The 25,047-nt window shown below is 36.3% G+C and overlaps 2 protein-coding genes across 2 annotated transcripts; both read right to left on the bottom strand.

The window, feature by feature from the left end:
* Window positions 1-2,372: 2,372 nt before the first annotated feature.
* Window positions 2,373-3,302, bottom strand: LOC131414503 (olfactory receptor 5K1-like). The gene has a single exon (XM_058555510.1). The coding sequence runs from the start codon at window positions 3,300-3,302 to the stop codon at window positions 2,373-2,375; it is 930 nt and encodes a 309-aa protein (XP_058411493.1).
* An 8,843-nt stretch (window positions 3,303-12,145) lies between these two features.
* On the bottom strand, window positions 12,146-13,102 carry LOC131415055 (olfactory receptor 5K4-like). The gene has a single exon (XM_058556509.1). It carries the CDS (start codon window positions 13,100-13,102, stop codon window positions 12,146-12,148), a length of 957 nt encoding a protein of 318 aa, XP_058412492.1.
* Between the last annotated feature and the right edge of the window lie 11,945 nt (window positions 13,103-25,047).

Raw genomic sequence — 25,047 nt, 5'->3', positions numbered from 1 at the left:
CTTTTGTCTCATTGGCCCCCCAAAAGGCACATACTCTTCCCTTAACAGACCTCTGGGATTCAGTGTTGCTAAGGGTTGGGGGTGGGTGGTGCAGAAATACATAACCGGAATTGTGGTCCCCTTAGAAAAGGGAAAGAGAATGAATGCCTGCAAGTCTGACAGCTAAAAATATCCACTCAAATAGAGGGTGGATCCAGGAGACACAGCATCCATCTAATCCAGAGCTTCTCAAAATGTTTGGTATCTGAATTTGTTTACACTCATAAAATATATTAGACCCTAAAGAGCTTTGTTTCTGTGCATTATATCTATCGGTATTTACAATATGAGAATTTAGAACTGAAAAATTAAAAATTACTTATTTATTAATTCATTCAAAAATCAAAATAATAAGCCTATTGCATATTAACTTAAATAATTATGTTAAAAACATACTGAAGGAATGTTTATTGAATGGGCAAATGTGGCAGGCACCTTATTCAGTATTGGTGATATGAGATCAGTTATGACATGGATGTTACTCACAGGAGGAGACAGGCCTTCACTTTATTACCCAAGAGTTACAAGTTACTTTTTTTTTTTAAATGTTTCTTATATCTGCACATTCCTTTCTTTTTAAAGTATTCTCCAGTTTCAGCTCCCATCATCTAGTATGTAAACTATTGAAGTTAGTCTCCTTGCTTCCAGCCTCTCTCCAATCAGATCAGTTTTCTGAAACTTACAATCATGTTACTCTGCTCCAGGAAGACTTCAGTGTCTGATGCCTCTAAGATAAATTCAGATTCCTGAGGGTGGTATTTAAGATTCTCAATAAGCTGATCCGCTTCCTCCCTTATTTCCCACACTCAGCAACAGCTCACTAACGGTTTTTTTTTTTTTTTTTAATTTTTTTTTATTTATTTATTTTTCCCCCGAAGCCCCAGTAGATAGTTGTATGTCATAGCTGCACATCCTTCTAGTTGCTGTATGTGGGACGCGGCCTCAGCATGGCCGGAGTAGCAGTGTGTCAGTGCATGCCCGGGATCCGAACCCAGGCCTCCAGCAGCAGAGCACACGCACTTAACCGCTAAGCCACGGGGCCGGACCTCACTAACGGTTTTTTTTAAATCATTTTTTAAGGCACATGTTACTTCTGATGTTACTTAAGAACTAAATACCCAGGCTAGAAGGATCTCCATTTTCTGACCTCCCAAGCGTGTGGGGAAAAAGGAGTATTGATTCAAATTCTCGCTCGGTTTGAAAGACCTCTATGAACGACTCAATATTTCAAAGCATGATATTTTTACTGAGGAAAAGCATGAAAAATCCTGTCTAACCAATTGGTAGGTAATATGTTTGAAAGGTCTAACCTAGTGCCTAGAACACATTAGGTTCCCAAGAAATTATTTTTTCTTTCATGTTTGCACACATAAGTAATCAATAAATATTTTTTTTAGATATTTAGAATTTTCACTATTTTCTGCCACATTTATGCTTGAACAGCACCTCCAGCTTTTTGTTAGTGCTGTGAAAATATCAATAATTTACACTGGCATCAGCCCAGGTTGGTGGTATTCCTAAAAACAAACAAGTAATAATATCAAAAAAGAACCCCTTTATTTAGTACTATATTTAGGATTGCACTGTCCTTTATGATGAATAACTAATTAAACTATACTAAAATATTCAAATACATATGGATTTCAGTGTAAATAACATCATTTTCAACTACAGATTAATAATTCAGCAGTGCATAGGTATTCTATTTCAGAGAACTGGAGAGTAAAACTAACATTAAAGATGAAAATGTTCTTGATTACAGAATACATATTATGTGTGAATTAAATTTCAAACAGCATCTCTTGAACAAAATCAAAGAAGTTTTGAATTAAATTTTTAAATATACAGTTTACTTTTAACATATGGAGTTGCTTAAGAAGGGTTTAATGTTTGAGAACTTGGAATGTGCTGGAGTTTGTAAGATTATGTTTTGTGAGTCCAGATATTTGCCGACAAATTAAATGGAGATGACCTTCTGTGCATACAGAATTCTATTCCTAGCATTTGTTGGGTTTGTTGAAAACTGTAACTCGTTATCCTCTGAAACAGGTAGTTACTAGTGTAACTAATTACACTCTGAAACGATTTGTGACCTCAAGAGTTACTATTTAGTTCACTCCTGATAGACCTTACTAGCTTAGATTTGGAACCAATGGTAGCAGAATCTCTCCTTTCTGAACTTATTTATTTGACTCATACACCATCATGTTTTAGTAACTTACTGTTTTATATACAAAGTGACCATTTTCTACTTCCTCTGTGTTCCTTGATTTTGAAAAAAGTTTTATCAAATTAAAATCAATTATTCCACAGAGGATATTTGTTTCACAATGTTATGAAATTATTTTCATAACTTTTTTCATAACATTTATTACTTCCTTATTTCTTAGACTATAAATAAAAGGATTTAATAAAGGAATTACTATTGTATAAAAAACAGCAACGGGTATATCTTTATCCCCTTCTTTAACTGAACTTGGTCGAATGTACATGAAGAGAAGAGAACCATAGAATATCGAGACAGAGAGAAAGTGGGATGCACACGTAGATAAGGCTTTACCTCTTCCCTCTTTGGATTTCATTTTGAAAATTGTGAAAAGGATGCAGAGATAAGAGATCAGCACTATGGTAATAGAGAAGATTTGGACTGACCCTGCAAAGATAAATATCATCAATTGATTGATATAAGGGTCCACACAGGAGAGTCTGTATAATGGAAGAACATCACAAAAAAAGTGGTTGATTTGATGAGACCCACAGAAAGTTAACCTAAACAGAAGCCCTACATGGATCATGGAATGCAGATGTCCAGCGACGTAGGCCCCTGTGGTCATCCGAATGCAGAGTTTCTTCGACATCATGGTGTGGTACTGCAGTGGGCTGCAGATGGCCACACAGCGATCATAGGCCATTGCCGCCAGGAGAAAGCAGTCCGCAGTCTCAGCAAGGCAGAGAAAATAAAATTGTGTCATGCATTCATAGAGGGAAATCATTGTGTCCTGAGAAAAGAAGTTCTCTAACATCTTGGGGGTAATGGCACAGGCACAGCAGGAATCCGTCAGAGCCAGGTTGCCCAGAAAGATGTACATTGGCGTGTGAAGATGGCGCTCCATAAAAATTAGTGCCACCAAGCCAAGATTTCCCACCATGGTGATCAGATAGATTGCAAAGAACACCACAAACAGGAGGGTCTTCAGCTCTGGGTGATCCGTGAATCCTGTGAGGATAAACTCAGTTGTCAAGGAGTGGTTATCTTCAATCATGTCCATCTTCTCTGTTGAGACAAGAATTATGGAGATATAAGATACTGATTTAGAGTATGTATAATAGTCTCTTCAAATTTTTCTTTTTACGGCAAGGAGAGGAGCTTCTTCTTTAAGCTTACCCTACTGTCTCTAGGATACGGGCACACAATCTCTCGGGAACATTCATTCCCCTAAAATGTTAGCTCCAGTGATCTCAACTCTGAAACTCAGGATTCCCAAGAATCTTTTGATAATTCCAGGGAGGATGCTTACAGTGGAAAAGGTTTGTCTTGATGAATTTATGCAAGAATAGTGTACAAATTTAGCGTATCCATATTTTCTTCAGTGTTGCTAAATAAATTTCAGTGTTAGTTTATGTATTAAAGATCCTTAAAATAAACTTGAAATCAGTTTTCATTCATATACACACATTTTTTTGTGTGTGAGGAAGATCAGCCCTGAGCTAACATCCATGCCTATCCTCCTCTTTTTGCTGAGGAAGACTGGCCCTGGGCTGACATCTGTGCCCATCTTCCTCCACTTATTATATGGGACACTGCCACAGCATGGGCTGACAAGCAGTACATCAGTGGGCACCTGGGATCCGAACCCTGGGCCGCCACCAGTGCAGCGCGCACACTTAACCACTACGCCGCGGGGCTGGCCCCCATATGCACACATTTTAACTGAAACAAAAAGTTTTCAATAGTGTCCCAGTGGAGTGAGTGTTTGGAAAGAGTATACAACAGATATATTAAATTTATATCTCATGAATTGTAAAAGAAAGCAAAGGATTAAGGAAAGGACTCTCGTCTTTAAAGAAAATTACTTTGGATTTATAAGAAAATAAATGTACATGGATTGTTACCTCTGTTGTCCCTTTTCCCAGGTTTCACACACATTTCCGTAAACAGTGACTTTGTCTTTGCCATTATTCCTGTTGAGTTTTCCCAAATACCAAAATCTTTTCCTTCTTCATGTAAAGCATAGTTTACACATAATTCTACTTAATACAGTTTTAACTAATTGCCCTAGAACACACTGAACTCCATTTTCTGAATCCGCGGGCATATTGTATACACCCAACACAATCTAGAATTGCTTGCATATACTCTACATGGCTTTTCGTTTCATATGTGTGTGCACAGTTTCCTTATTAGATTGTCGACATTTGAGGTGAGCTGTGACTTACAGTTCCTATAAGAGTTGTACAATGCTATAGGCAAAAAGCAGTATTCATGCCAGTCCTGGCTCCGCCCCGAACACCTGGGATGGGTGAACTTGTTTTTAGTCCCTACCAATGGTCCTCAGTGACCTCTTTGGTTTCTGCAAGTTGAGATTGTCAATTTTGAAGAAGAATCTACAAAGGAAATTATTCAAAATTCATTATTTTAAAAAATTTAAGTATCATTCTTTTATCTGAATTGACTCACCAACTATTTTTCTGTTTCCTAGGAAAATTATGTAAGATTTTCTGAAGTGTATCAGAGTAGGTTAAAAGCCAATAAAATTATATTCACCTTTATACTTTAGTTTTCTAACACTTAGGAGAAGAGAAAATCATTTAAATATTAATATGGTTTTTGAGAACAAAGTTTGTTTTCCACGAAAAGGCTTTCTTCTGTCATTATTTAGTGATCCATTACGACATATTGACATTTGTGTCTCATCATATAAATTCTATGGTCACTCTAGGTTCATGTTTCCATAATTAAAACGTCCAAATAATGGCACAGGCTGAAAATTTTATTCATTTCTTTGTTTTAAAATATTAAATATAAGCCATTTAATTATTCAGCTAGAAATAACTTTCAGTGCATGTGCCTGAATTATTTAACAGAATTACTCTTTGTTCATACCTGTACATTTTGAAATTCTGCCTTATAATCAGAGAAGGTCAGCATGAATTGCAGTGAATTTTCTCATCCTAGTTTCATAGCCCTCAGTTTTGAGAATAGCGGGAACCATAAGTAAGAAGTTGAAATCTAAGAACAATGTAAAAATATCAAATAATTCAGATAAATATTTATGGATGCTAATATTAAAAGTAACAATAAATTAGAATACTTCCCTTACCTAGATCCACTCAGAAGAGTTTGGTAACATCTTGTTATTTGTTTTATGCTGTTAGGTGTCATAAAATGTCAGATTATAAATTTTGTCACCAAAATATTTGGGATTAAAAGAAAGATTAGGTCTTTCTTTTAGGTCAGTGTCAATAATTATGTCCCTTACAATGCAAAGCTAAATTTTCCATCAAATCCTGAAGGGATTTCCCTGCACTGACATCAGTGTATTTCTATGGGGAGGTTCAGTCCACAAAACAAATAAACTCCGTGACATTAATTAAAGATGCCTTGTGAGACAATGAGGTTAAGGCAAACGACCTTCACTAAAGTCATTTGATGATCATGTCGCTGGCTTTTATGTAACTGACCTCATTATACAATTCTGTTTATTATTCTGTGCATAAAATGTGAAAAGAGCAGAAATGAGCCTCAGATTGGTTTGACCTGTAACTGGAGGAATTGATGTGGTTTATGAAAGATGATTAGGATGTGGAGAGGAGAGTAAAAGGTGTGGTAGGTTCAGCCAGGGTCATCACCTTCTTCATCCTGTGATTGAATCTGCCCCACATCTTGCAAAATACTCATTGGAAACTTTGATATTATTATTTAGTCCCACATATGGATTACTGAAACACAACCTTACTTCCAAAGAAAGGAAGTCACATTTACATCCCAACAGGACCATACAAAGCAAAATAACTGTGGATCAATATACTCAATAAACTCAAGGAAAAAGTGTGAGCCAAGGATGTCATATCCAGATAAGCTATACTTTCCAGTTAATACATGTAGAAGGAAGCAGGGAAATAGAACACCACTATTAGAACACAACGGTAATAATTGCTGTAGGCAAGATGCCTTGGTGGGCAAAACTTTAAAGAAAAAAAGGACATTTTCAGAGTCTCTAAATATCCCTCCCAAATATTTTATTAATCACTGGGGTGGTCTCAACATATTTCCACAGCGTCTGTGATACTCCTCCCTCCAGGAGATACAGCACAGTCCCCTCCCCTAAGTGTAGCTGGACTTAGTGACTTGTTTTTAGTGAGTGGAGTATGAAAAGGGGAAATAGTTAACTCTGCAGTGGAGAAACTAGCAGACCCACCTTAACCCAGTGGTCAAGGTTAACATCACCAGTAATAAGTCATGTTGATGTCATGTACCCTGATATGATACAGTGAGAAGGACTCTTCACTTCTGTGATAGCCTCCTCAAAACCCATAATACAGGTCTAATCATGAGCAAATATCAGACCATCCAAATTTTAGAGACATTCTATAAAATATTTGATCAGTAATCTTCAATATTGTCAAGGTCACGAAAGACAAGGAAACACTGAGAAACAGTCACAGATTGGAGGAAGACAAGGAGACATGAAAACTAAATGCAAACTGGGATCCTGGACTGGATCCTGGAGAAGAAAAATGGCATTAGTGGGAAAACTGTTAAAATAGAAAATAAAGCCTGTAGTTAACATCCTTGTTTTGGTAAGTGAGCCGTGATTAATTAATATGCTAACATTGAGGAACTTGGGTGAAGTCTACCTGGGGACTCTCTGTACTCTCTTTGTAACTCCTCTGAAAATCAGAAATCATTACAAAATAAAAACTTAAGAAAAAGTAAAAGAAATAAGTGGAGGAGAAGGGAGAGAGCTAATGTAAAATATGCTCATTGACTGCCACTTAATATGAATTGTAGCCAAATAATATTATTCAAAGCTGACAAACCAAAAATAGCATCATAAGTACAGAACAAGAGGATTGGATATGTGATAAAGGTCTTAACATAAGGGTAACAACTAAAACAAAACATAAATCATCTAAAACAAAAAAAAAGAAATGCAAGAAATAAAACAAGCCGTATAATGAAACAGTAAAGATAACCTAATACAGCTGGTAAATGCTGAATGAAATAATATGAGAGAGTTTGGATCAAATACATCAGTCATAAAAATTAATATAAATGGAATTAATTTACCTATTAGAATAAAAAGATATTCAGATTTGCTCAAGAAGGAAAACTCAGTTCTATACTTTGTACAAAAGCTACAACTGAAATGATGTGATTCAGAAAGGCTACAAGTAATGTTCAGAGTAGAGATGTGTCAGAGAAAACGTAGGAAACAATCTAAACACCCACTCGTAGGAGACCAGATGTCCAGGTCCTGTTGTAAAGTAAAAGAAAAAAACTTCAAAGTGTGCATGTGTGTGAGTGTGTGTGTATTTTGTGTGTGTTGTGTATGTATATGAGTGTGTGTGTATATGCATGCTAACATTTGAGTAAGAAAGAAGGGAGAAAATAAGATGTAGATATGCATGCATGTTTGTGTATATATTTTCTTATTTTTTCAAAGAGAGGAAATATAGACCAGAAACTAGTGAACATTATTGCTTAGACATTAAAGATGTCTAATTCCCTTTCTGAGAAAGGAAATGCACAGGTGTAGCCTAGACATCTTGTACAATCATAGATGACTGCAGTCCTATCAGAAGGACTCAGGAACCATCTTGAAGTTTTTGAGCTGAGTTCCTGCTAGCCAAAGATGAGACAATTTTGGCATCAAAGTGAATAATAATTATAATGGTTTTAACCTGATAAAATGTATTCAGATCTATGAGTTCATAATGACAATTTTTTACACGTCAATGATCTTCACAGGGTATTAGGAAACAACTTATTATTCTGAAAATTGCTAATTAGATTTATTTCTTCTGCTTTTTCTCTGTGAATTTCATCTAGTATGTACTCTCAGCTTTGTTTTCATTGAGGAAGTAAAACTGTGAATCTTTAGAGTAAAAGAAAGAAGGAGAGAGAGAGAATGGGAAAGAGGGGAAGTGAGGGAAGAATGGAAAAGAGAAAGAAAAGAATGGAAAAAGAAAGGAATGGAAAAATGAAGAAATATGAAAAGAGAGCCAAGCAGCCAAGGAAAAAAGAAACAAAGAATGCAGCACTGTGTAGAAAAATTAATTTAAAAAAATTCCAAAGATATTCATTCTGATATTTTATAAAGCCAGTGATAAGGAAAGCTTCTAAAACTTTCCAAAAAACAACAAACGAATGGGATCAGAGTGACATGCAATTTCTCCAAAGCAATATGGCTTGCTAGAATATAAAGGAAGAATGCCCTCAATGTTCATAAGGAAAATTATTTCAGGTCTAGAATTCTATAGAAACCAAGCTACTAATCACGTGTGACGAAAGAACAAGATCATTGCAATATGTCTTGGCTCTAAATCTTGACTGGCAAAGAGGCAATCAGGAATTCTTAGCAAAATGAGAGGATGAACATGAAAAGGAAGACAGAGAGCTTGGACACTGGGCATCTAACACAGGAATTCAGTGAAGGGAAGTCTCAGCAGGACAGGTGAGCACTAGGCCTGGACAGCAACTTCTGCAGACTGGAACAGGAGGATGGAGAGCACCAGGAGAAAGTCTCAAGGATGAAAAAAAAACAAAAGATTGTTTAATGCACTTGACTTTTTGAGGGAGATATTTGATAGCCACATGAGGGATCTAATTGAACAAATGGGAAAATAAATTTTTATTAACTTTTTAAAAAATCTCAAAGACATACATAAAAGAAAATATAATCAAGGTACACTAGTTGTCAGCAGTGGAAAGTGTTTGCGTATCTCTGATAAAAACTGATTATTGAATTGTCGAAAATTGTGATATACTGTCCAGGGTGAGAGAAATGGGAAGGTGTTAAATAAATAAATAAATAAATATTCATTTACCATAACAGAAAGTTGATTAATATGTCTACTGTTAATACTAAGAGACACAAAGGCAAATTTTAAGAGAAATAGTTTTCTAAACACAATTAGAATGTGGTTGTAGCTGAAACTCATATGTCACGGCAAACGGAAGACTATAGTTTTTGCAATACACCCTTTAGTACTCTATTTAAAATTGGTTTCTGAATAAAAATGAAAAAGAAATAAAGGACAACAGCAGGGGAGAACAGCTCGAAGCTATTGATGTTGCTCAGGTGAGGGATGATGGCAGCAGGGAACTGTGTGAAATAGCGTAAATGGAGAGATTTGGGCACATTTCAGATAGATTTCAGGGATAGAGTCGACAGATTTTGTGAAAATTTGGACGCACAAGGAAATGGAGATTACTCCTAATTTCTTCCTTGCCCAACTGCTTGGAAGACGCTATCATCAAGATGGAGAAGACCAGGGAGAACTAAGTTTACGGGAAGATTCAAGAGTTCCCTTTTGTTCATGTTAAATTTGAGATGTCTTTGAGACATTCAAATAATTACGTCCTGTTTGGCAGTTGAATACACGAGTCTGGAGATAGTGGACAGGACAGAGCTGGGAATAACATTCTGGGTCATCTTCATATTGATGATATTAAAAGTCCTAAAAAATAGATGGGGTCACACAGAAAGAAAGAATAAAGAGAATAGAATAAAGAATCTTATATCTGAACCTTATAGAATCCTAACATTTAAACTTTGAGTAGAAGCAGAAGAGTTTTCCCCAATCATAATACATATTACTACTTAGTTTAATTACTTTTTTAAATGTCTCTCTTTCCTACTAGAATATAAGTGTAGAGACTGATACTGTTGTGTTTTTGTTGTGCAGACCACATAGGCTGGAAATAGACCTCTCTGTGATGCATGTGTATGTGAGTGTATGATTGTGCATGAACAAAAAGAAGGCATAAGAAATCAATGAGTAGGGGAAGAGTTGGTTAATAAATGCTTTTGGAATGACTGTTTAGCCATAAAAAATCAAACTTTATTTCTCATTTCACAGCATTCTAAAATGAATCCCAGTTGAGTAAAAGTGCTCTGTATAATAATTTAAGCTATGAGAAAAGAAAAAATACAAATTATGCTTATAAAATATCTCTGAATGAGAGGGAACTTATAAATTTTAACAAAAATGGAAGAGATAAACAGTTAACCATTTGATCTGGGACCATTCACTAATCAATCCTTTCTTTCCTCATTGATTTGTGATCTTCTTATTCTAACTGGGAGTTTACTTCAGACAATTTGGTTTTTTCCATTGATCTGTCAACTGATTCTTGATTTTAAACCACATTGTTTTAATTATTGGAACTTCATCATATGTTTTAATATATAATACATCAAGTCTATTAGTTTTGTTGATTATTCTTTTTCTAGAAAAGTTATAGAATTATTTTGCCAAAGGAAGTCTTCCTTGGATGTTGATTTGAGTTAAAATAACCTGTTGATTATTTTTGGCGATACAACCAAATAAAGTTGCATCTTCAATTTGTGCCACATACTAAATAAATTCCAGGCAGAATCAAGAGTGGTGTGCAAAAATTTACCTATCAAAAAAAGAAGGAGAGGGGCCGGGGGGTAGAGAGAGAGAAAAAATAAAGAAAGAGAGAGATAAAGAGGGAAAGAGAGAGAGAAGGAGAGAGAGAGAAAGAAAGAAAGAAGAGAGAGAGAGAGGAAGGAAGGAAGGAAGGAAGGAAGGAAGGAAGGAAGGAAGGAAGGAAGGAAAGGAGGGAGGGAGGGAGGAAGGGAAGGAAGGGAGGGAGGGAGGGAGAAAGGAAGGAAGAAAGAAAGAAAGAAAGAGAAAGAGAGAGAGAAAAAGAAAGAAAGAAAAATGGGAGGAGAAAAATAAGGTAGAGGAGGAGATAGAAGAAAAAGAGTAAAAGAAATATCATTTAATCGTAGACCTCAGATTAAGAAAAGAAATTCTAAACAAAAAAGCATGAAGGATCACATAAGACGTTAATAAATACAAGTATAGCAAGTTAAAATGTTTACCAATTATAAATAATACAAACAAATATGAAAATACTATGAACACAGAGAGAAATTATTTGCCACAAATAGCTGCAACATTTTAATATCTTTTCTCTATAAAGTGGGAAAATTAGGATATATAGGAAATACAAATTAGGAAATAAAAGTAAGACAAAGGAAAAATGAACAGATAATTCATAGAAGTAAAATGGCCAATAAACACATAGAATATTAATTTCACTATTATTCAAAAATATAAAAAATAAAACAGAGTCTTCATTAATATGTTTTTAAATGGTTATTCAGTGTTTACTATGTAAGTTACTGTTCTGTATTCCATAATACATAACATGATTTATCCCTTCAAAAAGGTAAAGGACCTTCATCGTACTTCAGGTTAAAGGAGATCTTAAGCTACTGTAGCCAACTTCTTATAATTTATTGTTAATTGTTCTACAAAATATATATGTAACTGTGTGTGTGTGTATTCCTTCTCATTCCATTTTTTCCACATTCTTGGAGTCTTATATATACCAAACTTCATTACTTTAAATATAGATTGCTGCAATTACTTTGCTTCTAGTCTCTCTCTTCCCAAACTAATTCACATATGTCTGCCAGGTCAGTTTTCTGAATGAAAATGGTCATTTCAATCTCCTACCAGGAAATTTTAAATGTTTCAAACACTCTACATAGGATCAGATATAATGTCTTCCATTAACTAGACAAGGTTAATCAAGGCTGACTCTTTTACATGTTTAAACATTTAATTTTGATGCTATGTTGATTTATTAAGGTTCGGAACAGTAGTCGGACACAATTGCATGAGAGTGATGAGAATTGATAAGGAAAGTTATCATTGATTTACTGATCAGTTATCACTGACATTCTGGGAATGGTGGAATTTGGATTAATATTTGCCAGACAATTTTTACATTCCATTCATATATCTTTTAATAAACACAGTCTAATGATTTACATATTAGTATTATATGTAAAAATGTATTTTTCGTTTCCTACCTCACTTATCTATAAAACATTTTAATAAATTAGAATCGGTTTTCCACAGAGGATGAAGTCTGTTTCAGAATATAATTCCACATAATTTTTCTCAGAATATTTATCACCTCCTTATTTCTCAGGCTATAAATAAAAGGGTTTAATAAAGGAATTACTATTGTATAAAAAATCGTCACTGGTATATCTTTATTCCCTTCTTCAAATGGTCGAATATACATGAGGAGACAAATGTAGAATATTGAGACAGAGAGAAAGTGGGATGCACAGGTAGAAAACGCTTTGCCTCTCCCCTCTTTGGACTTTATTTTGAAAACAGTGAAAAGGATGCAAATATAAGAGATCAAGATGGTGGCAATGGTGAAGATCTGAATTGGCATTGAAAAGATATATATCATTAGTTCATTGATAAAAGGGTCAGTACAGGAGAGTCGATAGAGTGGAAGAATATCACAGAAAAAGTGGTCAATTTGATGAGACCTGCAGAAAGTTAACCTTAACAGAAGCCCTACATGGATCATGGAATGCAGGTGTCCAGCGATGTAGGCCCCTGTGGTCATCCGAATGCAGAGTTTCTTCGACATCATGGTGTGGTACTGCAGTGGCCTGCAGATGGCCACATAGCGGTCATAGGCCATTGCCGCCAGGAGAAAGCAATCTGCAGTTTCAGCAAGGCAGAGAAAATAAAATTGTGTCATGCATTCATAGAGGGAAATCACTGTGTCCTCAGAAAAGAAGTTCTCTAACATCTTGGGGGTAATGGCACAGGCACAGCAGGAATCCATCAGAGCCAGGTTGCCCAGAAAGATGTACATTGGCGTGTGAAGACGGCACTCCATAAAAATCAGTGCCACCAAGCCAAGATTCCCCACCATGGTGATCAGATAGATGATAAAGAACACCACAAACAGGAGGGTCTTCAGCTCTAGGTGATCTGTGAATCCTGTGAGGACAAACTCAGTTGTCAAGGAGTGGTTATCCTCAATCATATCCACTTTCTCTGTTGAGATAGGAAATGTAAAGAAATGAGATTTTAAATTAGAGTGTGTCCAATTGTCCCCTCGAATTTCCCCAAGTACAAAAAGAAGCTCTTCTTCAATCATCCCATGCTGTCTCCTGATGAGTAGCACACACACAGTAGATCAAGTCTGTGAGGACTGAAGTATCACAGAGTGTGTACACGGGATTGTCTAGAAATGCCCATGTGAATTCCCAGGACAGAAAAGCTTTTGCTGCATGCATTATCTAATGCTGACGTACAAATTCGTAGTCAGTATATACAATTTGCATTTCCAAAATTAGAAGACATTTTCTTACGATGTCTTTTTCTCCAGGAAAAAAATAAAAAGTTTTAAATCCTATACTATGGGATTAATGTAATGTTTGAAAATAAATTACTTTAGACATTTTAAATGTCTAATTTTTAAAACTCCACAGAATCTCAGTGGGTTTTAAAAATGGTTTCTCTAGTTTAGTATTCCTTCATGGATAAGCTTACCAAGAAATATTTTCAAGAAAGACCCATTTATCCTTTAAGACAGGATAAGAATACAGAACATCTTTAAATTTCCTGAATAAGTTAATTTTGATACCACTTATATTTAATTCAACACATTCTGGATCCTACTCCTGTATTGGTCTGACACATTTCCCCAAGAAGTTATTACTCTTAATTATCCATTTATCCTAATACTTTTCTGTCTCTAGTTTCAAGTGTCCTAAATGCATGTCCAGCATTATGAGATTTGGTTACCAAGTCTCCATTCACAGTGTTTATATTCCTCAAGATAAATACCCATCCTACACTCTCTCATACTTCTACAGAAACTCACGTCCTCATTTTTGCTGAATCCCGTGGAGATTCTACATTTATTATACGATTATTTATATTTATAAACTCACTATTTACTCCTAATCCACTATATATTTATTGGAATTCGATGATGACTCAAGTTTATTATATATTTATTATAGTTTAGCAATCATAATATTACAAGAAATATAGGTTTTAAGGAACTCTAAAATCCTCTTTCTTTTCTTCCAGAAATTGCTAAAAGTGTTTGGCCTCAGCATTTTTCAGATAGACAATTTTGGAGAAGAGCCTGTTGATTCTTCAAAGTACATTGTTTTAAAAATATATTTTAGTTAGTTTTTTTTCCTCTGTTTCTTTTCCTTATCTAAACTCAATTTAATATGCTGTTTTTCTATTTTCTCACATAATATAGTAAGGTTTTCTGGAGTTTTCTCACTAGAGAATTGTAATGAAATGAATAAAATGTTTGCTCTGTATATTTTAGGTCTATAACACTTTAAAAAAATCTTTCAGAATAATAGTATTTTGCAAAAACTTAGTAAAATTATTCAAAGATAGCTTTTTATCATTATTTAGTAAGGCCCAATGGTAAATCAACTGAAAATACTTTGTGGTCTCTGGGTTTAGTTACTAATAATCACAATTTTATATAGAAGATACTGGATCAGAAGAAGAATGAGTGAAAACTCATTTTCTCTCCCCCAATTTGAAATATAAATATTCAACTGAATTAGAAATCAGTTTTACTTTATCTTCCAGAATTACTTTACAAAGTCATTTACAGCCTTACCTGTGTATTTACTGATAGGGCAATGGTACTTCTGAACTCAGAATAGGTCAGAATCATCCACTGTGCTGTGTCTCATTACTGCTTTCCACAATGTCTTCAATTTAGAGACAAACCAAACAGTTATTAAGTAGGTAAAATGCATAACCAATTAAAAATGTTGAAGTACTTTAGGGAAATGTGTATTTCTGCATTTTAATAAATTAGAAATCAGTCCTCATATTTTGAGTTCACTGACAAATATTTTACAGTAGCTGATTGGCCACCTGATGTTATTTGTTTTGGGAGAAATTAAGAAGAAAAATCTTAGTCTTTAAAACATTTGGGAATAAATTATGAAAATCTATGACACTCTCTCTGCCAATAGGTCAGTGACGATAATTATGTTAGCCTCAGGGCAAAGGTAAAGTTTTCCATTGATTTTAAAGGGATTTCCTTGGCATAGGCCTCTGGGTATTTCTGCAGAGACTCTTAACCTGAGAGACATGGCTCCCAAAACACAGTAAACCAAAAAGCATCAACTAAAGGTGGATATCCATTGAGACCCTGGGGTTAAATCAAACGGCCATCACTAAAGTCAGGTTAAGGATCATGTTGTAGATTTTCCACACAGTTGATCTCTCTCTCCCTCTGTCTCTCTCTCTCTCTCTCTCTCTCTCGCACTCTCTCTCTTTCATCATCTTTACTTAAAAACTATAGTGGAGACAAAAAAAATTCATATTGATCACTTAATGGAGGAAGTAGGACTTAAACTAGATTTGAAGAGAGATTTGGATTTGTAGAAAAGAGATAAAAATGTGTGATCAACCGGGGTTGCATTCTTCTCCTTCACTCCTTTTGATGGATCTGACCAAACCCTATAGATCCATCCTCCGAAACAACTTTGACATTGTATTGTTTAGGTTCACGTATGCATCACAAGAGAACTTTTTAATTGGTCTTCCATATCCGTCCTTTTCCTGTTGTAGATGTGCTCTTATGCACTGGAAATGTTTTTGGTTCCTCATTACTCTCCAAACCAAATCTTTGTCCTTTATCTTAGTATACCAAGGGCTCCATAGACTAGGCTTATATCACTCATGACTTTATTTTCTACCTTTCACCTTTAAGAATCCATCTCCAGAGACCTACCCATCACTTCTCTATTCCTTGGTGCACTCGGAGTTAAATCCCAACTCAGAATATTTACTCAGAATCTACTCTTCATCTTAAATGCCTTCTTTGATGTAGTCTTCTATACAAATCCTATTAATCTTTATATGAGGTCTGATTCACTCCATGAAGACATCTTCAACTTTTTGATCTGGAAAATACTTATTATCTTTATAATGCAAAGAGTTCTTCATCCTGCTTGACTTGTATGTCCGTCCAGCTCTTTTCTTTTTTTTTTTTTTTTTGGTGAGGAAGGTTAGCCCTGAGCTAACATCCACTGCCAAGCATCCTCTTGTTGCTGAGGAAGATTGGCCCTGGGCTGACATCTGGGCCCGTTTTCCTCTGCTTTCTATGTGGGATGCTGCCACAGCACGGCTTGATGCGTGGCGCGTAGGTCCGTGCCTGGGATCCGAGCCTGGGATCCCCTGGCGGCCAAAGGGGAGCACACGAGCTCAGCCTGCACCCCAGCCTGGCTCATGTCTAGCTCTTCTTCATCTGAAAGTCTTGTTTATTCTCAGCTGGATTAATTTTCTTTTTGACTTTCCACACTGCAAACTCTCATAGTTCCAGATAACATAGGCCCTCAAAGAATGCTTATTGAATTGGTTGCAGAAATTTCAACTAAATTAAATTCAACATTTATAAAATGATTATGAAAGACAAGTCACTGAGTCAGACCATGAGTAGAGAGTAGCCCACAGGAGGGCTGGGATTGGGAAGGAAGCTGCATAGATAGATAAAAAATAATCCTGCCTCACGGGGCTAACAATCAAGAGAGCGAAATCACTTAACTGACTATATTTAGAGCAGCTCAGACTGAGTTAAATAATAAAATAGGGCCATTAGCAAGGCATATGGGACACAAAGAAGGAGATAGCCTAGAAGACTAAGAGAAGACATCACACAGACATGACATTTGCTGTGATTCTTGAAGGATAACTCAGATCTCAATAAGCAGAAAATGTGAGCTAAGGTATTGTGGGCCGGAGGAACAGCGTGATTGAAGGGAAAGGCATGGGAGCTTTAACACATGAGGCATATTTAAGAAATGGAGAGTAAACCAGGGCAGCCAGGGGCTGGGCGCATCCCGGGAATAGGAGGAGACGTTGGGAGATTCCGGTTGCAGCTGGTTCTGCTTCTGCCCCCTCCATTTCGCTGCCACTGCTCTCTCACCACAATCACCACTCATCTCCTAATCGCCAAATCCAGAGCACATTTGTCAGTTATTACCGTAATTAGCTAACTATATGATTTGGCACTATTGACCACACTCGGAAACTCGTTGCCTCCTCAGGCCTCTGTGGTAACATTTTTTATTCCTGCATCTCTGACTGCTTTTTCTTCATGTTTTGTTTTAGATCCTTCTTTCCTCACAAATACACATTTGTAGAAATAAACAAGTGCGTCCTTGAGTGCGTTTAGAAAATTATGGCACTTTGTTTTAAACACCAGCTACTAATTTATAAAGGACTTTCCTAATATTTAACTAGTAAATTACCATATTCCATTTTATTAATCAGCTGCTGTTGCAAACTAATCAGAATGTGCTGAATTTTTATATTTTTAAATAATAGGCTCAGAGCCAGCCCAGGGGTATGGTGGTTAAGTTTGCGTGCTCCTCTTCAGCAGCCCTGGGTTCCCGGGTTCAGATCCTGGGCATGGACCTACACACTGCTCATGAAGCCAAGTTGTGGCAGGCGTCCCACATACAAAATAGAGGAAGATGGGCACAGATGTTAGCTCCACAACAATCATCCTCAGCAAAAAGAGGAAGATTGGCAACAGATGTTAGCTCAGGGCCACTCTTCCTCACCAAAAAAAAAAAAAAGGTCCAAACCTCATTGAAATTCTTTAGAATATTTTTATGTAGGTGAGAAAATTCTGTTTCCAAGTTTTTAAAAAATATATGCAGACACGAAAATTTTTAATATGTTATTCAGATAATTTTTGCCTGGAAAATTGTATCAGGATATACTGAAAGACAAATATGTTTTCAAAATTCTATCTGCATTGCATGATTTCCTTTTGAAAAGCAGTTACTTTAACTCAAATATCACATCTATATTAAAGGAAAAAATAAAAGTGTTAATTGTTTCTAAAATATTTTTTGAATGGCTACTTATTCTCAGAGAATGAATCATCAAATTTAGACACTTGCCTTTTATTAGAAGAAAAAGTCATATCTCATCCTAAATCCAGCCACTCTTTTTTCTTTGTTAATTTTTTTTTTTGAGGAAGATTGGCCCTGCCCTAACATCTGTTGCCAATCTTCTCTTTTTCTTTTTTCTTCCCAAAGCCCCAGGGCATAGTTGTGTATCATAGTTGTAGAGTTGTAGCTCTTCTATGTGGGACACTGCCTCAGCATGGCTGGATGAGCAGTGAGTAGGTCCCCGCCCAGGATCCGAACCGCGAGTACCGGGCCACCGAAGTGGAGCATGCAAACTTAACCACTATGCCACCAGGCTGGCCCCTCAAGCACTCTTTTAAGTATTAACACAATGCCCAGTGAACCTCTGTTCTGTGCATGGCCCCTTGTCCTCTGACTTCAACATATGATAAAGATTCTAGTATTTTAAAGACCATTTTAATTAAAAAATTGACCGTATCATTGCCACCATGTATGTTCACATGCACTCCTGGCTTCAGCGTGTTTGCTACAGTAGCTTGCCTGTGAAAGGTGAAACAATGATTTTCAAATCAAGTGGTATCTCTGCTTGTCCTGTTCACTGATTTATCCTGCAACAGTTTTCAATGATAAAGGAACACATTTTACTTTGTTGCTATATTGTTTTTCTGTATTATTTCCACCAATTTTTAAACCAGTGCAGATATTTTCACTGAATAAGGAGGACAGGCGTTTCCCCAATGACAAATAGCTTTTTATTTTCACTTTTAATTAAATCACCTCAGTGAGGGCTTCTTCACCTTTATTCTCAGTCAAACGGAACTTGTGCTAGTGTGGAAGGGGTAGCACAACGACAGTCAGCAATGACTGAGCAGCTGTTTGTGCTAGACCCTCTGGTAACTTGTTTCATCTTCATCCCAGTCCTACAAGGTGGGTAATGTTGTCATTCCACTGCTGTATTTGAGGAAGCCGAGACACACTGAGCTCAAGTCCCAACAGCGACAACACCGGCATTTGACCCAGTGAGCTTGACCCTAGAGTGCAGAGTCTGTGCTCTTAATCACCATAATGTCTTGTTTTATGTTAAAGGATATGAAACATAGAATTAAAAAATTAGAGTCCTTTATGCCCTAGGTGCATGGTTTTAAATGTTTAGCCTGTAGTAATGCAGTGATAGCTCTATGTTTTCAACAGCTGGTATCACAAATCACATTTCAGGATGAGTTTCACTATTAATGATTGATAAAAACTCAAATTTCTAATGAAGTTTTTGATGTTATTGATATATTCTTTTGGCTTGCCTTTTTCAGATGATATTAGGGTCATAAATCCAAATCTGATTAAGTGCTTATAATAAGTGTAAGGGAAATGTCAGTTTGGCCATTTTCTTCCTCCTCCTCCTCCTATTATTATTATTATTAGCTTATACTTGCATAATAGTATTAATTTCAAACATTCATTTGCAGAAATGTATTTTTCACTTGACCATTTCATACAAAAAGTTGAGTTAAAATTATTAAAGATATGGGGCTTTCCCAGTGGCGTAGTGGTTAAGTTCGCACGCTGTGCTTCGGCGGCCCGAGGTTCACGGATACAGATCCCAGGCGCGGACCTAGGCACCACAATCAAGCCGTGCTGTGGCAGGCATCCCACATATAAAGTAGAGGAAGATGGGCACAGATGTTAGCCCAGGGACAATCTTCCTCAGCAACAAGAGGAGGATTGGCAAGCGATGTTAGCACAGGGCTAACCTTCCTCACCAAAAAAAAAAAAAAAAAAAACCAAATTATTAAAGATAATCTGTAAAATCACTTAACTGAGCACAGGTAAACTCAATGTACCACGACAGGCTGAAAACAAACCCGTGAGCATGGAAGTCACTACCAACACTTCTGAGTGCAGAATTCCTTCTTGTTTCTCAACATACCCGCATACCACCACTGACACCTGACCGATTGACCCAATGCCCTTTCAAAGAATAACCGAAATTTGTTCATATACAAGGGAAATCAATCATTTATGGACTGATTGTCACTGAACAAAGGCAAAGAGAGATTTACAAAAGAAAAAAAACTCTATGAACTGTGAGACTTGATTTTTCCCTTGAGCAAGCGAGTTGTCCAGATACTATCAGGGAGAGCACTCTGTCCTGGGATAGACTGACTAACAGAATCTGTTATTTTCTGAAAAATCTTGTGATTTTAGCTAAGAAGTAGGGCATGAACATCTATGGTTAATGGCTCCTGGCATCCTTGTGCCGCAGGCCCCCTCTCCGTTAAGTGAAGACTATCATTTCCCTCGTTTTAATTTCCTCCTTTTGGTCACTCTCAGCTACCGGAGAGTCAGGTTGACCAGCAGAGCTTCAGTATCACATTGATGCAGTATTCTCAATTGGAAGTCAGTTCATGGAAATGTCTGGGAAGCAACATTGGAAGCACATGGACATCAGACAGTACTGAAAAGAAAAAAGTATGCAGCCTGAGAGACTGAATGTACAAACAGACAATGGCCAGACCCTAGACAAAAGTAGATCTCTGACCCACAACCTGCAGCCTAAGAAACCAACCCCTTAGCTACAATAAACAGCACAGGAGGCCAACCTGCTACCTCCAGCAACAATCCAGGATGTTAAATAATAACTTTTGTACCAATTGGCCCCAAATGACGAGGACTTAATAACTCTCAGCTTCCTATTTTTTTTTCCCTGTTTCCAACTGAAGACGAAACAGGGAGTGCCAAATACGCACCTATAACCAACCACATAGGATGCCCCACTTCTAGTTAGCCCGCCTGGAACTTCCTCATGACAATAGCTTCCAGTGAGGGCACACCTGAAGCCTTCTGTTTTTTACCACTATAAGCTTTCCCACCCCTTGCCTGTCTTTGAGTCTCTGCCAGAACACAAGTGATGGTGGCTGCCTCCCTTGTTGTAGCAAGCTCTGAATAAATAGCCTTTGCTTTTCTCATTTGGTTGGTCTTTATTTATTTCCACAGGACAATCACTAATATTATGAGAACTTTGGAGTCCGCTTTGTGTCTAGCCTAGGCCTATCCTAGAGAGTAAGTCCAATGGATGAGTTTGGTCAACTGAAAATAATCAATCGGCCCTTTATCTTAATTGATTGAAAGTTATGCTTTTCCTAACGTGTGCACCCAGGCATTAGTTATCGTATTAACTCTGTCTTGCCTGACCAATAAATAGTTGAGATCATTCTGTTATCTTGAACTATGACAGTTAATAAAGCTATGCTTGTCTGTAGGTGTCCTGGTAAATTACTGCATCAGGCTTTCAGTAAAATATGAGTAACCAGATTTGTTTATATACATAGAAAGGCCAGATAATAACATCAAAATACACATTTTAATGTGGAAATCACTGGAGGGCCATCTGATTAAAGAAAGATATCCCCAAGGGCATATTCTGAGATGATAAAAAAGTAACAATAGTGAATTTGATTTCTAAGTATCTTTTTCAAACAAAAAAGAAGAAGAATTGGCCCTGTTAAGGCATGTAGATGCTTTGGAGTTACTCCTTATTAGAGAGCTCAGGGGGGTAAACAAATCTGACAACTCTGAAGATTGACAACCATGATGAATTTTTTATTCCAGCTTTATTGAGATATAATTGATATGTAACATTGTGTGAGTTTAAGGTGTACAATGTGATGATTTGATACATGTATATATTGCAAAATGATTACCACAATAAGGTTAGTTAACACATCCAACACCTCTCATAATTACAATTTTTTGTGTGTGATGAGAACATTTTAAGATTTACATTCTTGACAACTTTTAAGTATATAATTAACTTTCAAGTTTCAAGGTAACTGTAGTCGCCGTGTTGTATATTAGATCCCCTGAAGTTTTTCATCTTATAACTGAAAGATTGCACACTTTGACCAACATCTCATCATTTCCCCCATCTGCAGCCTCTAGCAATCACCATTCTACTCTCTGTTTATTCACCTTTGTTTAGATTGAATATATAATTGAGATCATGCAGTATTTGTCTTTCTCTGTGTGATTTATTTCCCTTAGCACAATGCCCTCAAGGTCCATCCTTATTGTAAAAAATGGCAGGATTTCCTTCTTTTTAATGACTGAATAATATTCCATCGTGTATATATACCACATTTCTTAACCTGTTCATCCATTTATGGGCACATAGGTTGTTTCCATGTTTTGACTATTGTGAATAATGCTGAATAAACATAGTGGTGAAGAGGTATCTTTAGGATAGTCATTTCATTTTCTTTGATATATACCCAGACATGGGATTCCTGGATCATATAGTAGTTCTATTTTTAATTTTTTCAGAAAGCTTCATGCTGTATTCCATGGTGACTGTACCAATTTACTTTCCCATCATCAGTGCACAAGGGTTCTCTTTTCTTCATATCCTTGCCAATATTTATTATCTCTTGTCTTTTTTTTTTTTTGGCTGAGGAAGATTCTCCCTAAGCCAACATCTGTTACGAATCTTCCTTTTTTTTGTTTGAGGAAGATTTTCCCAGAGCTAACATCTGTGCCAATCTTCTTCTATTTTGTATGTGGGTCGCCACCACAGCATGGCTGCCAATGAGTGGTGTAGGTCTGTGCCCAGGAACCGAACCCAGGCTGCTGAAGCAGAATGTGCTGAACTTAACCACAAGGCCATGGGGCCAGCCCTCTCTTGTCTTTTTGATAATAGTCATTCTACAGGGGTGAGGTGATATCTCACTGGGATTTTGCTTTGCATTTCTGTGATGATTAGTGATGTTGAACATCTTTTCATGTACCTGTTGCTTATTTGTATGTCTTCTTTGGAAAAAAGTCTATTTGGGTCCTCTGCTCATTTTTTAACCTGATTTTTTAAAAAAAAATTTGTTGAGTTGTATGAGTTCCTTATATATTTTGAGTATTAACCCCTTATCAGATATACAGTTTGCAAATACTTTTTTCCATTCCGTAGGTTTCGTTTTCATTTTGTTGATGGTTTCTTTGTTGTGCAGAAGGTTTTTAGTTTGATGTAGTCTCACGTGCTGATTTTTCCTTTTCTTGCTTGTGTTTTTTAGTGTTACATTCAAAATATCGTTGCAAACCCCAATGTCAAAGGAGCTTTTCCTCTATGTTTTCTTACAGGAATTTTAAGGTTTCAGGTCTTACATTTTGTTTTTAATCCTTTTTGAGTTAATTTTTGTGAGTAGTGTAAGACAGGGATTGAGTTTCGTTCGTTTGCTTGTTAATATCCAGTTTTCCCAGCACTATGTATTGAAAAGATGATCTTTTCCCCCATTGAGTATAGTTGGCTATTTTGTCAAATCTTATCTGACTGGATATGTGTGCACTTATATCTGGGCTCTCAATTCTGTTTCATTAGTCTATGTCTGTTTTTACGCCAGTCCCATACTGTTTTGATTACTATACATTTGAAGTTTAAGTTGAAATCAGGAAGTGTGATGCTTCCAGTTTTCTTCTTCTTTCTCAAGATTGCTTTTGCTATTGGGGGTCTTTTATGGTTCCATAAGAATTTTAGAATTGTTTTTTCTATTTCTATGAAAAATGCAGATGGAATTTTTATAAGCGATTGCATTAAATCTATAGATGGCTTTGGGCAGTATGAACATATTAACAAGATTAATTCTTCCATTTCATGTACACGTGATATTATTCCATTTATTTGCATCTTCTCCAATTTCTTTCATCAGTGTCTTATAGTTTTCAGTGTACAAATCTTTGACCTCTTTGGTTCAGTTTAGTCCTAAGTATTTTATTATTTTTGATGCTGTTATAAATACAATTATTTTCTCTATTTCTTTTTGAGATATTTTGTTGTTAGTGTACCGAAATGCAACTAATTTTCATGTTGATTTTGAATCCTGCAACTTTACTTAATTTGTTGATTAATTCTAGCAGTTTTTTTGGTGGAGTCTTTAGAGTTTCCTATATATGAGACCATGTAATCTACAAACAAGGCTAATGTTACTTATTCCTTTCCTATTTTGATGCCCTTTATTTCTTTTCCTTGCTTAATTACTCTGACAAGGATTTCTAATACTCTGTTGAATAGGAATGGTAAGAGTGGGCACCCTTGTGTTGTTCCTGATTTTAGGGGAAAATTTTAGCTCTTCTCTATTGAGTATGATGTTAGCTGTGAGCCTGTGGTATATGGCCTTTACTGCGTTGAAGTATATTACTTCTACATTCAATTTGTTGAGAGCTGTCATCATGAAAGAATGTTGAGTTCTGTCAAATGCCTTTTCTGCATCTATTGAATGATCGTATGATCTTTATCTTTCATTTGTGTAATATGGTGTATCACATTTATTGATTTGCATATGTTGAACCATCCTTGTATCCCAGGGATAAATCCCACTTGATCATAGTGAATAATCCTTTTAATGTGCTGTTGAATTCAGTTTGTTAGAATTTTGCTGAGTATTTTTGCATCTACATTCATCAGGGATATTGGCCTGTAGTTTTCTTTTCTCACAGTGTTATTATCTGGTTTTGGTATCAGGGTAATGCTGACCTCATAAAATGAGTTTGAAAGTGTTCCCTCCTCTTCAAGTTTCTGGAAAAGTTTGAGAACTATTGTCATTAAGTCTTCTTTAAATGTTCAGTAGAATTTACCAGTGAAACAGTCTTTTCCTTGGGAAGTTTTTGATTACTTTTTCAATCTCCTTACTTGTTATTTGTCTGTTCACTTTTTGTGTTTTTTCATGTTTCAGCCTTGGTACATTGTATATTTCCAGGAATTTACCCATTGGTCTAGGTTATCCAACTAGTTGGCTTATAATTGCTCATAGTAGTCTCATGTGATCCTTTGTATTTCTGTGGTGTTGGTTGTCATGCCTCTTTTTTCATTTATAACTGTTTGAGTCCTCTCTCTTTTATTCTTGGTTAGTATAGCTAGAGGTTTTACAATTTTGTTTATGTTTCAAAAAACCAACTCTTGGGGCTAGCCCCATGGTGTAAGTTAAGTTTGGTGCAGTCTGCTTCAGATGCCTGGGTTCACAGGTTCAGATCACAATGATGAAATCACTGAACAATGCATGTTTCAGAATGTATCCCT

The sequence above is a fragment of the Diceros bicornis genome, chromosome 15, assembly GCF_020826845.1.
Source record: "Diceros bicornis minor isolate mBicDic1 chromosome 15, mDicBic1.mat.cur, whole genome shotgun sequence".
NCBI lineage: Eukaryota > Metazoa > Chordata > Mammalia > Perissodactyla > Rhinocerotidae > Diceros > Diceros bicornis.
The sequence above is the reverse complement of the archived record's forward strand: the minus strand, read 5'-3'. Positions and strand labels throughout refer to the sequence as shown.

Bases quoted from the DNA above. Each gene is read 5' to 3' on its own strand.
- LOC131414503 (XM_058555510.1), bottom strand. From the start codon at position 3,302: ATGATTGAAGATAACCACTCCTTGACAACTGAGTTTATCCTCACAGGA.
- LOC131415055 (XM_058556509.1), bottom strand. From the start codon at position 13,102: ATGATTGAGGATAACCACTCCTTGACAACTGAGTTTGTCCTCACAGGA.